The sequence below is a fragment of the Panthera tigris genome, chromosome F3, assembly GCF_018350195.1.
Source record: "Panthera tigris isolate Pti1 chromosome F3, P.tigris_Pti1_mat1.1, whole genome shotgun sequence".
Lineage (NCBI taxonomy): Eukaryota > Metazoa > Chordata > Mammalia > Carnivora > Felidae > Panthera > Panthera tigris.
This window is the reverse complement of record NC_056678.1, coordinates 45,479,501-45,497,084: the sequence shown is the minus strand read 5'-3', so window position 1 is coordinate 45,497,084 and position 17,584 is coordinate 45,479,501. Positions and strand designations below refer to the sequence as shown.

At 35.0% G+C, this 17,584-nt stretch overlaps 1 protein-coding gene and 1 long non-coding RNA gene across 6 annotated transcripts in view; one reads left to right on the top strand and one right to left on the bottom strand.

The window, feature by feature from the left end:
• The window catches only part of KCNT2 (potassium sodium-activated channel subfamily T member 2), a 360,405-nt gene that overhangs the window by 210,822 nt on the left and 131,999 nt on the right, over window positions 1-17,584 (bottom strand). For all 3 annotated transcript variants that reach the window (XM_042976234.1, XM_042976237.1, XM_042976236.1), the window contains exon 8: window positions 16,188-16,282. In XM_042976234.1, the coding sequence (XP_042832168.1) occupies window positions 16,188-16,282 (95 nt within the window). The remainder of the gene's footprint in view (window positions 1-16,187; window positions 16,283-17,584) is intronic.
• The window catches only part of LOC122235866, a 44,543-nt gene continuing 34,280 nt past the window's right edge, over window positions 7,322-17,584 (top strand). For all 3 annotated transcript variants that reach the window (XR_006213958.1, XR_006213959.1, XR_006213960.1), the window contains exons 1-2: window positions 7,322-7,387; window positions 15,501-15,670. This is a non-coding gene — a long non-coding RNA (uncharacterized LOC122235866). The remainder of the gene's footprint in view (window positions 7,388-15,500; window positions 15,671-17,584) is intronic.

Here is a 17,584-nt window from a genome sequence, read left to right as displayed (position 1 = left end):
TAACCTCCATGTGCATTTAAATGATTCTTCATGTAAATTGTTAATGTTTAATATTGGAATATTGGAAATATTAAAGTCAGTGACTTACACTGGCTTTCTGAGTTCTACCGTGACATTAGAGATCCTTTCTAAACCTGTCTCTACTTCATTCCCAGAAACAGAATAATAGAAAAAGGTCAATAGTTCCAAGAATCATATTCCTTTTTCCTCCTTTTTTAAGATTTAATTTTCAAAAACAAGCCAAAAAATCACAATATCTATTTTGCTTTCCTTTTTATTTGCACTTCGTCCTACCCATTAGTTTACTTAAAATAAAAGGTATTCTTGGGGCGCCTGGGTGGCTCAGTCGGTTAAGCGGCCGACTTCAGCTCAGGTCATGATCTCGCAGTCCGTGAGTTCGAGCCCTGCGTCGGGCTCTGTGCTGACAGATCAGAGCCTGGAGCCTGTTTCAGATTCTGTGTCTCCCTCTCTCTGACCCTCCCCTGTTCATGCTCTGTCTCTCTCTGTCTCAAAAATAAATAAACGTTAAAAATAAAATAAAATAAAATAAAATAAAATAAAATAAAATAAAATAAAATAAAATAAAATAAAATAAAATAAAATAAAAGGTATTCTCAACAGGAAAGGCTTCATAATCAGGTCATGAACAGTCCAATATAACTTCTACTAGTTGCAAAGAAAAATTCTGCATTAAAAAAACCAACTGTGAGCACATTCCTTTAGGGCAATATGGCTAAAGGAGAGCCTTTAGAGTAAGACAAATAAGGGCAGATGAGGCCAGTGAAGTGGGCAGGGACAAATTATAAATCACTTTATATACAACACCATGGATTTTACATTATCCTGAAGACACAAATGAAAAACTTTAGGCAAGAGAATGAATGATGTGATCAAATGGAGTAGTGTTGAGCTCATTAATAAAAGTCTACTGATACCCTGAGTGGTTACTCCTGCTCCAAGCAGCAACTATATTTACACTAGACTCTTAGTCTCCAGACTGACAAAGCACTTTAAGACACTACCGATGCAAATCATCCAAGTGAAGTTAGAGTTGTGAACAGAGAAATAATGGATGTAAAAAAGCTACAAAATTCAGTCCTCAAGCACTTTCTAAGTTGTGAGCTCTTGCCTCTCTGCCATTTACTCTTTTTTTCCTTGAACTTTTTTACCTGATTCAGTTCTTAAAAGTGAAGTACCTAGCCAATAAATTATTAGCTTTACACACCATTAATTTCCATTACGCATTTAAACATATGTACCTACTTAGAGTTCATAAAAATAAAATATGTATATATCCAAATCTCTCCAGGAAAGGTTTGAGACTTAGTATTATATTTCACATTATTTTTTTTTACTTTTCAAGAAATTAGTAAGATAAACAGTGTAGGAGCCAAGTTGGGCCACTTGGTATATGTAGTACTTTGAGCTAAAGACAACTGAGACCTTACAGTCTCAAGAGAAATTTTTGCCCCTCCCTTAACTGCACAAAAAATCTACATTGGGGCTCTTTCCCAAAATAAGTGTTTACCAGAAATAAGTTTTATCTGAAAAACGCATCTATGGCAAGGCAAACATTCGTTTACCATATATTCACTTTTTTTTATTTTCCTGTGAATTGCATTCTCTCCCTTTGAAGTTCCAGACCTCTTCCCACTCCTTCTTATTTCAGGATAACATATATACCTCATTTTTCCTGACTGCCTTTGGAACTTCCATGTCTATGTGGATTCCCTGTACGTACTAAATTAAATTTGATTTTCTCCTGCTAATCTCTATTATGTCAATTTGATTCTTACTTCAGCTACAAGAACCTAAAATAAGACAGAACATTATTTTTTTTTAATTTTTTTTAATGTTTATTTATTTTTGAGACAGAGAGAGACACAGAGCATGAATGGGGGAGGGTCAGAGACACAGAATCCGAAGGGGGAGACACAGAATCCGAAGCAGGCTCCAGGCTCCAAGCTGTCAGCACAGAGCCCCACGCAGGGCTCGAACCCACAGCCCATGAAATCATGACCTGAGCCGAAGTCGGACGCTCAACCAACTGAGCCACCCAGGCGCCCCAAAGACAGAACATTCTTGACCCCAACAACACTTATTTATATATCCTTGCTCATGTGAAATGTGAGCACCAAATAAATATCAACTAATTTAAGCTGATTTACACTCATTTAACATGTTCCCACAGGGATGTATTGCTAGTTGCTACCACATAACAAAACTAACCCCTAATATTCTCTCTCTGGTCAACAGTTTCTGGAAATTAAATAAGGCACAAAATAAAGCTTTATCTCATTCTATCTGAAATAGTCCAAATTTAACCAGTCACTAAAAATAAAACAGAACATAGAGCTTCCCATGTTACTTCACACTGTAAGGAATGGGAATTACTCTCAGAGCAAAAGTGACTCTTATTTTTATATAATAATTTATTTGAACCCAGCTTTTAAAATGTAATACTAATCTGTCATGAAAAGTTTGCAATAATGATAGCACGTTTACTTTTATAATATTTAATCACTGCTTAAAATCAATTGGAAAATTTCCTCTTTCTAAGAGATGGCTAAGTAAACATATGCCTGCTTCATACTCTACTCACACTCTATTTCATTGAGTGTAATATTTAGATAATTCTGTAATAAACAAATATAACCATATGTGAGTAAGAACACTCTGCTTCACACTCTACTCACAGTCTATTTCATAGAGTATAGTATCCAGATAATTCTGTAATAAACAAATATAACCATATGTGAATAAGAACACTCTTGAGAAGTATCTGATTGATTCTTTTGCACGCTCAGCTAACATTTCCATTGATGGTGCATTTAATTGTTCATAAGATGAGGTCAAATACACCAGTTATCTGTGTAAAATGGTCTCCTAGGTAAATAATTATCCTTTTTTTTCCACTGGAAATTGCAACTGCTTTCCTGATCAATGATATTTGTTCAAAGAACAGTTTTGGAAGGACAAGACACATTCTGAACTAAAGAAATCTACTGGAAAACATGACTTGTGTGGACATTTACCTAATACACATTTTGCTCCCATGGCTTCCGTTAAAAAAAAATCTGCTAAGAATATTACCATATCAAGTTATTTATACTTAAAGAAATTAAACTGGAAATTAAAATTGCAATTAAGGTACCACCATTCAAGGAAATCTTTGATTCTGTATTTTTTACATCAGAAAAAAATTAACTAAGCAATACGATAGCATTTTTTAATTCAATGTACGCAATCAATACACTATTTCCTTTATTTTTTTTTAACACATCATGAGACTCATTTAGCTCAAAATTTCATTTAACAGAGTATCCCAATAGCACTTATCTTTATTCTTAGCAATTACAAATATGAAACACTAAGCCAATAAGCAGGAAACCATTACTATTTTTGCATTTAAATTTTTTAATAAGAAATAACATTTATTGTGTCTCTATACTTACATATAATGTCTATCACTCTGCCTATAGAATGAGATTCTTGAGTTTTTCAGGAAGTGGGAGAGGAGGATATTGATTACATTGAGAAATTTGTGTGATTTCTTCCTTCCCATAAAGAGAGCTAAATACAATTACATTTCTCCATCTACCTCAGCTGCCTTCAAACTTACTATCAGATTTATACTTCATTCTTATTATGTTGATGTGTTGTTTCTTCTCCTATTATGAAGACCCAATTTCATGTCTGCTTTTAAAACTACCTCAAGCCTTTTGTTGAAATTTATACAATAGTTTTCTCTCTCTATTTGACAAAATTACTAAATTAAAGCTGAAAGACTATCCGTTAAAGTCACATGCAAGAAGGTGACGCAGCCAAGATATCTTTTTACCTAAGGTCCCTCCAGGAACTTGTATACACACATATGTCCCTGTGAGAAATAAAGCCTAAGAAGAACAATTTTTTCTCTAAACTACAAATCTGTCCTCTAAATTATGGCAATAAAAAATACATTATGTTTAAATAGTATTTTATAGTTTACAAAATACTTTTATATAAATTATCTTGATCTTGGTGGTCATTCAGCACTGAGTCTTGTTTGAATTAACAATTATAAAATAGAAAGATTTAGTAAAAGGCAAACAAACCAAAATATCTTGGGGAGAAAAGTTAAAGCATTTGGGGGATATTTTAGGCTTGAAAAAATAGATGACTGGGTGCTTAATTGTCAATACAAAAGATAATTGTAAAGCAGGGTATTAAAAGTGGTTTTCACCTTGCAGCAGACACACCAGAGGGGACAAATTCATATGAAAGTCAAATGATATATTTAGAACATCTTAAAATCAATTTGTTAGCAAACCAAGATCTTAAAAAGAAATACTAAAAACTTATATAGAGAGATATGGCTCAATGGACAGGAACTAAAAAAGAGTATTAAATACCAAATGAACTGGATTACTAGGGGTAGTCAGAAATATTCTGTATAGGGCTACTGGGTGGCCCAATTGGTTGAGCATCTGACTACTGATTTCGGCTCAGGTCATGATCCCAGGGTCAGGGTCTTGGGTCACACTCTGTACTGAGCATGTAACTATTTGAGATTCTCTCTCTCCCTCCCCCTGCACCTCTTCCCTATATTCACTGACTGTCTCTCTCTCTCTTTCTCTCTCTCTCCCTCTCTCTGCCCCTTTCCCCCGCTTGTGTACTCTCTCACTCTCAAATGAATGAATGAATGAATAAATGAATAAATAAATAAATAAATAAATAAATAAATAAATAATAAAACTTTAAAAAAGAAATATTCTATATAACCTCTGCATAGCTTTGGTGCTAGTTAATATAACCATGGAGCAGGAGATACACCAGCTTAAGCAATGAATCTAGAGAAAGGAGATGATGCTAAAATGAGTCTCTCAACACTCTGAATCAAAATATTTTAAAATACATTGGCAATGATTATGGGCAAGAAAGAAAGCAAATCATAACACAATGAAATAATCTGACGCATTTACTAATAAGAAATTGTGAGGAGAACAACAATGATATACGATCCCAAATATAAGGATTCTAAAAGTCAGTTGAAATGCAAAAGTGTCTAAGCAATTTAAGGAGTTAGGTAAAAGAAGAGGAATTAATAAGAAGGGAAAGACAGGATGAAAAAATAAGGAGGAATTTAAAAGAGAAAAAAATAGAGAGTTTGTGGCGGTTTAAAAGGATGTATGAATTCTGCACAGATTTGACGGCTCGCTGGTAAGAAAATGCTTTTATTATAATGAGAATGTACTATAAAAGCTCTGACGTTGACTGCGGTTAAAAATAGGCAACCATCTGGGTTGAATGGTATAGGAAGGGCTATGTTTGGAGAAGTGAAAATAAAAAGAATTCTTGGCTCTATTTTAGAGATATGATTCTTTATTAAAATCTTCTGCTACAATTACACTCTTATCAAGTTCCCTCTGCATTTCCACTAGTTTTTACTTTTATGTTAACTACCAAATAGACAAGTGGCTATTTGATACCTAACTAAGGTTTCTAAAAGGCAGCCCAGCTATGATGGACTCTATTTCTCATCCTCTTTATGTTGCCTTCCAGGTTGCCTCACCCTCATACACGGCACTATCATTCAGTCAGTTCCCAAAATGCAAATCTCAAAATCATCCTTCAATTTTTCTTTCTCTCACACCTTACATCCAGTTTGTCATCAAAACTGTATCACTTCTGTTTTTTAAAAATTTACTGCAGTAAGAACACTTAACATGAGCTCTACCCTCTGCATGAAAGGGATAAGCATACAGTCAGTGATATGAAGGTCTAGTCGTGGGGTCATAATATGAACCCAGAACTATATAGTTCCAATTTACGATTTTTACCATTTATACCACAGAGCAAGCACATCTTAAATGAAGACAGTCACAGAGTTGTAGAGAACTTGGTTGTCACTGGGTGTGACAACAGTTGTCATTGAAGTGGAAATTGAAGTCCATACTATGTGGCAGAAAATAGGATAACTGTGTGATGAACCACCGTGTATGCACATGGTAAATGAAAAAGTTTAAGCACAAGTTGAAACAGACTGGAGAATCTTTTTAATTGATTATAAAGCTATTGCTTTTTTGTCAAGGTTGCTCACACATCATTCTTAAGGAGCCAGCAGGTAACATGACTCCATATACAGCTTGTCCTGACCCAGAGGAGAATGCACTCACTGATCGCTTGAGAGCTCCAGGTAATTCATGGCCTTGAAGTGCACCATTCACAGCAATGACCATGGACCTCGGCTCTTAGCACAGATAAGCATTCAAGTAAGATGTGACCCTGGACACTTGGATGGTTTATGGAGTTGTTCATGACCAAGCTCCCAAGGCAGATATGGTAAGAGCTAAACAGATGTAGTAGGAGACTCACTACCTTATCTCAGTACCAACCTGCAACTGGGTCACACCTACCTTATTGCAGCATCGTATATAATTTTGTTAATGAATGTCTTCTTCATAAAAAAGGCAATATTCAAAACTAGAAAAATATGATAGGCACTGACAAATTATACTAGATAAAAATTCATGTCAAATATTAAAAGAGTGTAAATGAATTAAATACAGTTAATTTAAAAGCTTCAATGTTAGCTTAAGGGTTTGGGGGAGTTTTTTTTAGAAAAAAAGTTTATTTTTCTAAACGTTTCATAAAGAATGCTAGATTTAAGAGTTTACTGGAGGCCTGCTTCCCACAAAACATTCTAAAGTGTTATCTTTGACACAGATCCATACAAAATAATTTCAGTGTTATGCAATTCTAAAAGAAAATCTGAACATTTAATTAGGATTTAAAATACAGATTCTCATGTTATCCTATTTAAAATGACTGAAAAATCATACTTGATTTGCTTACTTAATTAGACCCTATATATAATAACAAAGGGATCTTAATTACTAATCACTTGTAATTAGTGCTCTTCAAAATTTGTCTTTGAAGGGGCACCTTCAAAGGCTTGGGTTAGTTGAGCGACAGACACTTGGTTTCAGCTCAGGTCATTGATCTCAGGGTTCGTGAGTTAGATGGTTTGTGAGTTTGAGCCCTGCATCCGGCTCTGCTGAGTGGAGCCTGCTTGAGATTCTCTCTCCCTCTCTCTCTGCCCCTCCCCTGCTCTTTTTCTCTCTCCGCCCTCCCTCCCTTCCTCAAAAAATAAATAAACATTTTTTAAAACTTTATTTAAAATTTGCCTTTTGAAATGTTAACTATACATTTGGTTATGTAGCAGTCCCCTCTTATCTGTGGTTTTGCTTTCTGGGGTTTCAGCTACCTACAGTGGGGGCAGATGATCCTGTCATAACGTCAGGTCAACAATAGCCTAATGTTACATCACAATGCCTATGCCACTCGCCCTACTTCATTTCATCACATAGACATTTTATCATCCCACATCATCACAAGAAGAAGGGTGAGTAGAGTACAATCAGATATTTTGAGACAGACAACATTCACATAACTTCTACTACAATATATTGTTATAATTATTCTTTTCATTATTAGTTATTGTTAATCTTTACTATGCCTAATTTATAAATTAAGCTTGATCATAAGCATGTGTATGTAGGAAAAAAAAATATATATATAGGGTTCAGTACTTCCCACAGTTCTAGGAATCCACTGGGATCTTGGAGTGTATCTCCTGTGTATTAGCAGGGGACTACTTACTACACAAGCTTTCAAGCTTTGGCAAGTTTTATAAGGAAAACATTAAGTTGAATGAAAGGAAATACTGAGACTGTTAACTTTGTCACCACCTGGTAAATGTCAATTTGTACAATAAAATATTGTCAGAGAAAAAAAGTCACGTGGCAGAAATAAATAACCTTAAATATCTGTGCACTCCCTATGAATCCTATTGCTGTGCACAGTTACTGGAAAAATTTAATTAGCAATGGCATTCTGTGCTAAAAGCATCTAACACTTTGATTTCATGCTTATAGTTCAGACATTAGTATTCAAATCAGCCCACGACTTGCACTTTGGTATTTATTGAATGAATACCAATTAAATTGTTCCAAATAATCATTTTCATTTCCTGCAGGGTATCAGCCAAAAACCTAATATTCCCATGGAATTTAAGATATCTGAGCTGTACAGATTTTTACATTTTCTAGGGAGAAATGTTGTTTTTAAGGTAATAATAAATCTAGTTTTTCTATTGTTTCAAGAAAGTTCTTATGCTCCTGGGCATTGTCCTTGTGTCTATGCAAAAATAAGATTACCAAATCACTCCATAAACCATTAATCTGAGGTCAACATATACTGCGATTTAGTAATTCATGAAAAGTGACCATACCTCACCCTATACCCTAATGCCCACAATTGCATATTCTTTGTTTCAAAATAAATGAATGTGAACACTTTTTGGGAGAAGATCAGGATTTAGATCAGATGGGAGAAGCAAAAGTGCGATGGAACCAAAAAAACCCAAAGAAAGAAATAAAAGAGGAAACAAAAATCCCGAAAGATGATGCGGGGAAAAAAACGGCATGATGGTGCATGTATTGCAATGCTCTCTAGTATTTAATCAATTTGTTTCTGAGCTCAATATAGGAGGTGGTATTTTCAGTAATTTTATTAAATAATTTTGCTCTCACAAATTTTAAAGTTGAAGGAAGAAAAACTCTCAAGACGTAAATTCAGAAATTATATGGAGACAAAATTAACAGCCAAAGTCTGATTTATCTGAAAGTCTTATTTATGAGGTGTGTATATGCAATTTATAAAAATTATTTCAAAGAGTATTTCTTTTTAATTAAATTTGTAGACATTTTACTACCCAGTTATATCTCCTTGGCAGAAATAAAACATTCCTAGAATATCTTCATAGATTACACTTGTTAGATTTTTTTTTTAATTTTTTTTAACGTTTATTTATTTTTTTGAGACAGAGAGAGACAGAGCATGAACAGGGGAGGGTCAGAGAGAGGGAGACACAGAATCTGAAACAGGCTCCAGGCTCTGAGCGGTCAGCACAGTGCCCGATGTGGGGCTCAAACTCACGGACCGCGAGATCATGACCTGAGCCGAAGTCGGCCGCTTAACCAACTGAGCCACCCAGGTGCCCCGACACTTGTTAGATTTTAATTCCTTCCATGACCTCACAGCAAAGTTAATTGTGAAAAGAAGGTATTTAAAGGAACCTCTCCAAATATATGGTTTCAACATACTTAGCTTACAATATATTTAAGTACCTCCAATTGATAAGATACTGTTTTGGAATTTTGGCCCCTGAATGTTACTGTCTATCTACTGCAAACGTCTGTTAAGCATCTTGTATTTTCCAACCACAGAGACGCTGGGCATAAAATGGTAAGAAAGGGAAACTGACTCTGTTCTTATATACCATGAAAATCTACCAAGAAACACTGATAATTAAAGAAGCATTCAACATTTAACATTTTTTTCCAACTCTGAGAAGCACAAAGTTTACGCATCTCCCATTATTGAGACAGCCTTCAGGAAAAGTTCAAGGCAGGGCTTCAATTTAAAAATTGAGACTCAAAGAAGAAGTAGGAGAAAAAGATGGGGAATCTGGATATTTAAAAAACTTAATATGAGAATCACTTTACTAAAGGAAGGAAATCAATCACATAAATCATATTGAATGTGATCTTTACATTTGGCATTTGTGCTAAATTTTGTTGTCACTTTTTACATTCCTTAATTTTTGCTACAGTTTGAAGGATACATGTTCATTATGAAGACTGACACCATAGCAGAAAGTATATGGAAGACAGTGAAAACATGATGCATAATTCTTATATCCATATACAATCACTTGAATATATTCCCATCTCTACAGATACATAGAAATACAGAAAGGGAGATGGATGAACAGATAAATGAAAGTAATTTAAACAGATTATAGTCATGTATATGATGTGTTTTTATCTAAATGTATTTTACTTATGTTTGCTAAAGTTAAAAAAGAAAAAAAAGATTAGAAACTTGTTGAATTTGAGGCAACTAATTATTCACACAAAAGAGACAGCAATAGCTAAAATATTCTTCTGTCCTTAATCAAAAATATCTAAAAATTAAGAGTTTGTCATCTTTTTCTAAATTTTTTACGTTTATTTATTTTTGAGGGAGAGAGAGAGAGAGAGAGAGACAGAGCATGGGGGCGGGGGGGGGGGGAGGTGCAGAGAGAAGGAAACACAGAATCCAAAGCAGGCTCCAGGCTCTGAGCTGTCACCACAGAGCCCGACACGGGGCTCAAACTCACGGACTGCAAAATCAAAACACCTGGGCCGCAATCAGATGCTCAACCAACTGAACCACCCAGGCGCCCCAAGAGTTCGTCATCTTAATGTCTTACTAAAGTATAATGCTACTTCAAACAGTGATTTAAAAATTAACAATAATAGGGGCGCCTGGGTGGCTCAGTCGGTTGAGCGCCGACTTCGGCTCAGGTCACGATCTTGCGGTCCATGAGTTCGAGCCCCACATCGGGCCCCTGTGCTGACAGCTCAGAGCCCGAAGCCTGTTTCAGATTCTGTGTCTCCCTCTCTCTGACCCTCCCCCATTCATGCTCTGTCTCTCTGTCTCAAAAATAAATAAACGTTAAAAAAAAATTTTTTTTAAATTAACAATAATAGAAATGGGAAAATTAACATAATTCTCTTTGATTTTTTTTAGGTTATTTTTTTATTTGTGACTTCTAGAATATCAAAGAAATAATACTACAGTGGTTAAGTATGTGGGCTCTGGCACAAATTTGCCTAGGTCTAGATCTGAGCTCTGCTTGTTACTACTTGTGGACCTAAGATAATCTAAGGTTCATCATTTTATTTGACCTTTCTGTGCCTCTGTTTCTTATCTGTAACATGAGAATTACTGTGGCATGGCCACTTTGGTTTTCAATCACTCCTTCACCCCACCTTCTAATTGAAAACCACCCTTGGCCAGGTACCTATGCCATAAAAATTAAAACTCGTGTCTCTGCCTCTGCCTGGGTAAGCCTTCAACTGCACTTCTGATGAAACTTAGTGTGAAAATAGGGTTTCCCAGAGAAACATCCAAGGTGTTGCTACTTCATATTCCACAGATTCTCATAAGCTATATTTTTTTCCTTTTCCTTTATCCTTTTTTGTCTTATTTCTGTAGTACTTCCTTAATAATATGTAGGTAGCAAACTTTCTAAGTTCTTGTATGCCTGAAAATAACTATACATTACCCTCATAACTCAATGATGGTCTAAATCCTAATTGCCTAACATCTGGCTGCCCACTTAGGCAAAATTTAGTTGGAACAAAAAGGCTTCTATATGTTCTAGTGTAATACAAACCTGGGGGCTGTTAGTCAGATCCTCAGACAAATGCACTTTCTGTCATTCACTTGTAATGAAGCAAAACAAATCTGACCAAACAAAACTAGTAACCAAATATCACAGTGGTGATAACACCATTAGAACATGGGTTTTTTTTTTTAATTTTTTTTTTAACGTTTATTTATTTTTGAGACAGAGACACAGCATGAACGGGGGAGGGGCAGAGAGAGAGGGAGACACAGAATCGGAAGCAAGCTCCAGGCTCTGAGCCATCAGCCCAGAGCCCGACCTGGGGCTCGAACTCGCGGACCGAGAGATCGTGACCTGAGCTGAAGTCGGACGCTTAACCGACTGAGCCACCCAGGCGCCCCGAGAACATGGTTTAATACTTTCTCCAAACTTCAGTACTTATTTTCTGACTGTGCACTTCCCACGTGGCTATTTACCTTAAGAGTTAAATCAGTAAACAGAATTCAAGAACTTCAGCATCGAGCACTAAAATAAGTATTAAAGATTCACAAGAATATCACAAATACTTTTTTAATTTAAATTCTAGTCAGTTAACATATATGGTAAAATTGGTTTCAGGTAGAATTTAGTGATTCACTCATCACTTATATATAATATTCAGTGCTGACTTAAGTAAGCATGTTAATAATTTTAACTAGGTCACATTTTTAAACAATAAATGGATTTATTTTCTCCTGAAGTAAGACTGAGGATGTATACTGAATTGTTTTCATTGGACTAAAACATGAAACATCCATTAACATAATACAGCTCTTTATGCTACAGCTCTATGAAAGAATATAAAAATATCCAAACATACATATTCAAATAAAAAACTGAAGTTTGAAACAAAGTAGGTGCAAAATAAATCTACTAGTGTAAAATTAGAAATGCCAAATGCATTATAAATTAGAGTTCTTATCATTGGTTAGATTATGTTGGTAATTAGGCTAAAGTCATGCGCTTAATTCCCGATGCACCAGTTTCCTCTGCTTTGTTACAGAGACACAGGCTGAATCACAATCCCCAGCTGTCTTGGAAGTGTGCGTTATTGATCAAGAGGGGTACACAGCAGACGTGGGGAAAGATTAGTCCAATTCCATTACAATGACAGGAAAAACAATTCTGAGCACATTCCCTACAGACAGTGGGTCAGCTGCTTAATTTTATTTCAGTTTGGCATGTGTCTCTTGTAGACAGATGCTTAATGATAGTTCTTTGTAATGTTAATAATGATGAAGAGAAGATACATTTTTAAAACTATACATATAGCAGCTTCCCCAAACAGGTAATTTTAAAGATTGTGAGATTCATGAACAACACAGCCAGTTCACCAACTATTAGCTGTTGAATCTTTAGGGGCTTAAATTTATGTATTAAAAATTGTGATTTTGGAAAAACACTGACAGTCTTGCTCTATGACATAATGTAACAGCAACTGATTAAGACTAATCTCACCAAAATGTAAAAAAAAAACAAAAAACATTATATACATAGATAATATATATGTGTGTGTATACACACACACACTCGTATTTGTAAAGTATAAAGTATTAAATGTACCCTGAAAGAAGGAGATGCTACCACTACTTTTAATTTAGTGAAGCTAACTAGAGGAAACAGATATTAGAAATATGTAGAAAGTACAGAAAGTCTGAATACATTATAATGGAGGAAAATATTCTCTCATATTTCCTAATAAATATATATTTTAGGCATCATGTTAAGTCTTATATTATTATTAATACGTTACGATGCTTATATATTTTAGAACAAATTAGTTTTTGTGCACTCACAAAATTCAATCATCGTATATAAAGAGGACATTTGAAGTAGAAAAAAAAAATGAAATTTTGGAGTGTCCACACCAAATGCCACATCCTCGGATAAACATTGTATGACATACCTAATTTGTCCTCATTTAAAAAAAGCACAACAAAAATCTTACAGGGTGATTAATATCACCCTCATTTAATAATGTGGCATATAAAGGGGCGCCTGGGTGGCTCAGTCAGTTGGGCGTCCAATTTCGGCTCAGGTCATGATCTCATGGTCTGTGAGTTGGAGCCCCGCATAGGGCTCTGTGCCGACAGCTCAGAGCCTGGAGCCTGCTTCGGATTCTGTGTCTCCCTCTCTCTCTGCCCCTCCCCGCTCATGCTCTGTCTCTCTCTGTCAAAAATAAATAAACGTTAAAAAATTTTTTTAAATAAATAATGTGGCATAAAAGGCTGGGTAAATTAAGTAAATTGCCCATGGGCTCCAAACAAACATAGCAGAGTTTTAAACAAAGGATGCACATATGGACTTGTATGACTTATCAGGGCCAGAGATGGCTTATTGTTCCACAGTATCCAGTTTTGCTTTTCCATGATAGCACAACAGTCAGCTGGTATACTGTTTCCCACCGTGACCAGATTTGTGGAGACTCCCTTTCATCTGTGTATGAATATATGACCAAATTCTTGCCTAAACTATGCATGCAATTTCCAAGTTGTTCCTTCTCTTCCTCCTTCCTATAGGCTGGAGTTAGAATATAGGCAAGACTAGAGTAGTCATCTTGAGCCATGAAATGGAAACCATGTTTTGGTAATGGTAGAAAACAAGTTACAAGAAAATTTAGTCTCCAGCAGTATTAAGCTAATGTAACCTTCTTAGAAAGACTACTTAAACATTTCTTTCTTTTTTTCTTTCTTTTGGGTGGGAGGGAGGGGCAGAGGGAGGGAGGGGGAGAGAGAGAGAGAGAGAGAGAGAGAGAGAGAGAGAGAGGGAAAGAGAGAGACACAGAGAGACAGAGAGACAGAATCTTAAACAGGCTCCACATAGACTCAGGGCTTGATCTCACAACTGTCAGATCACGACCTGAGCCAAAATCAACAGCCAGATGCTGAACCAAATGAGCCACCCAGGCATCTGGACAGACTACTTAAACATTTCTATTTGCTTAAGTTGCTGAATCTTTGTGTATATTCATATTTTATAGTGTGTGTGGTGTAACTTTGTTACAACAGCTTGTGTGTTATAACTAATATAACATTGTTTATATTTTTCTTGTACGTAACTGCACTTTTGATGGTGAATTCGTACAAGGTTTATTCTACCTTACTATGATGGTCATGATTTATGATGACATTTTGCTTGTACGGCTAGAGGAGGACACACAAAGAAACCAAACTTCAGTTTCCCCATTCTAGATTTTACAATTTAGAAACATGTTAATATAAATGTATGAACATACAAGTGATTAAAAACAAGGACATTGCACATTGATAATGTACGTGTGATTAAAAACAATAGTACACAAGATCAACACCAACAAAAGCAACTCTAACTTCAAACAAAATAAAAAGTGAAACAAATGACTTAAATGAGAAATAAACTGCATAACAGCAATTTCATATACATCACGAAAACCCTCTATCTAGCACTGCTGCATTCCTTGGTGTGAGAAAGTGGCTAGGTGCTTCTTTTGAAAATAAAAACTACTCAAGAAATAGACATATAGGCAGAAAGTAAGAGCAAACAGAGAGCCCACTATGCATGATTCACTGTGATAAGGATGCTTCCAAAACAAAAGTACTGAACTGTTACCATATAAAAATAATTTATCCTTTCTTAGCATTAATATTTCAATTACTTCTTTACTCACTTTACTTTAACAGACTCTAATAATATTTTTTAAATCACTCTACTTTCTTCAATTTTTCAGCATTTGAAATATGAACATGTACATAAGTAAAAAAAAATCTAATTTGTCCTATTTTTCCTTAGGTCAAACAAAACAAAAAAAACCCTCTTAAACTATTTATATGATGTCATTATCTTAAAATTAAGAATTTTTAGTGACTTTAGAGGGAAATCATTACTCTTAATATTTCATATTTATGCAGGTAGGTGTTTACGAGGTGAACAATAAAAACAATTTGTGAACAGTAAAAAAGGTTTAAATGATAAGATAGCTTTGTGTCAAGTTTAGAGAGATAGTTTGTATCTACAGACATTAAGTCTCTTAAAATATGTTTATTTTTTAAGATATAAAGTATGCAATAAAACATTTTAAATCCAGTTAATAGAGATAGGCACTGCAAACTACTGACACAAAGTATTACTATGCCTATATATCTCAACCTATGTTTACCCACGTACACCTATAGCTCTATTTATATCTGATTCATTGTACTAGCACATGAAGGCATTCTTCTTATTTTGTACTTCCTAATTAGCTTTTTCTCTTTCTGAATAGGTCAAATCCTGGACAGAGCACCATTACACATAATATTTAAGACTCCTGTAACTGATATATTATTCTACCTCATTTTTTGATTTTCACATTTTTTCCCTCCACTTAAGGATCTACATGAGTCCATATGTGCAGCGCACCATTTCCCACTGGATTACTTTACAATCACCAAGGTGAGACTTTCCAGAAAAAGAAATACCTGTTTTCTATAACAAAGCAAAGAACCAGGTCTTGCATTGCACTGGCAGGACATCTGCCCTTGCTTTCTGCCTGACTGCGTACTGAAACATCACGGAGAGAAGGCACAGGCAGAGACAGTGATGGGTAATGACAGTTTTCTCAACAGTGTTTCTGCTTTGAAGATTGTAAGAAAGATAAGGGCACCTCCAAGTCAGCAGTTTGAAAGAAAATTTCTTGTTTGACAACTACGGCATGCAGTGCAAATTCTTGTGATTTGGTTGTTTACAGCATTTGGGAAAATGTCAAAGTTGCAGTAAATATCAATACCAAATGATAGACGTGCTTTCTTGGTTTTTCTGTAAGGCTGAAGGAGAGATTTCACTTTTAATTCTGTAGGTGATCCTTTACATTTGTAGGGAATATCTATTTTAGCCAACTCATTTCAAATGATATATAATATTTAAAAACTATAATTAAATGAAACAATAAAAATGATATGTATAATCTTACCAAGTGAAGATAAGGCATAGTAATGTAGATATTAAAATCAAAACTTGATTAAACATTGCAGACTGGGTACGCTGTATGGCTCTGTGCAGATCATTCTAAAATAAAACCAAAAAAAAGCATATTTTAATTTTGAAAATACTAAATATCCATGAGTTTCACTACATTTATTACTATGTATTATATTTTAGCTATCTTGTGCACACTTGGTACATAAACTTTAAATGGATATAGCAACATATCTTCATTTTTGCCTAGGTCTAAATGTAACTTACCTTAGCATTCATATGACAAACATAATACTATGGGGGACCACCAAAGCACCAAATTTCAGTTACTTGCCTTACCAACATCTACAGAGATGTTGCACTGACTCCCACAGCCCTCCATGATAAGCACGATCTCTTATGGAAAATTCTAACTTTAAAAGATCAGAAAACAATATATTCAATTTAGGGGAAAGCAGTAAGTAGGTCAAGCTACAATCACATCTCATTCTCTGAATCACAAAAAATAACATGAAATATGCCATGCAATCTATCATAAAAATCAAAGGCTAAATAGCCAATGAACAAAATTTTTTAAGTTTAACTTCATTAATATAAAGTTGAATTCAAGATATGCTTTTTAATCTTTCCATTTGAAAGACATTAAAGAATATATACCCAGTGTTGTTTAAGATACAAAATATGAGCACTCACATATGATACTGCCTACGTACTTTGTTATAAAATGTCTTGAAGGTGATTTAGTAACATAGGTCACAGCCCTGTCCTTTTTATTTCATACATTCATTCATTAATTTAGTGAGTATTTATTCAATCACATAATTTCTAAAAATTGACCACATGAAAATAATCAGAGATAAAAATCAATATTAACATATGTTCACCTTTATTACAAAATTATAATACTTATATGAAATAACAAATGTTCATTACTATTAAAGTAACTAAAATATGCAATACAAATGATTAACTGATCAAAACTATGTAACAGATTTAGATGCAGCCATTAAAAACGATTTAAAAAGGGGGTGCCTGGGTGGCTCAGTTGGTGTCCAACCAAAGTGTCCAACTTCGGCTCAGGTCATGATCTCACCGTTTGTGAGTTCAAGCTACGCATTGGGCTCTGTACTGATAGCTCATTAGCCTGGAGCCTGCTTCAGATTCTGTGTCTCCTTCTCTCTCTGCCCCTCCCACCCTCATGCTCTCTCTCTCTCAAAACTTAATAAACATTAAAAACGTTTTTTTAATGATTTGAAAAAAGTATTTAGTGATATAGGAAATTGGGCACTATAAAAACAAAATTCAAGGGGCGCCTGGGTGACTCAGTCAGTTAAGCATCCAACTTCAGCTCTGGTCATGATCTCACAGTTCGTGAGTTAGAGCCCTTCATCA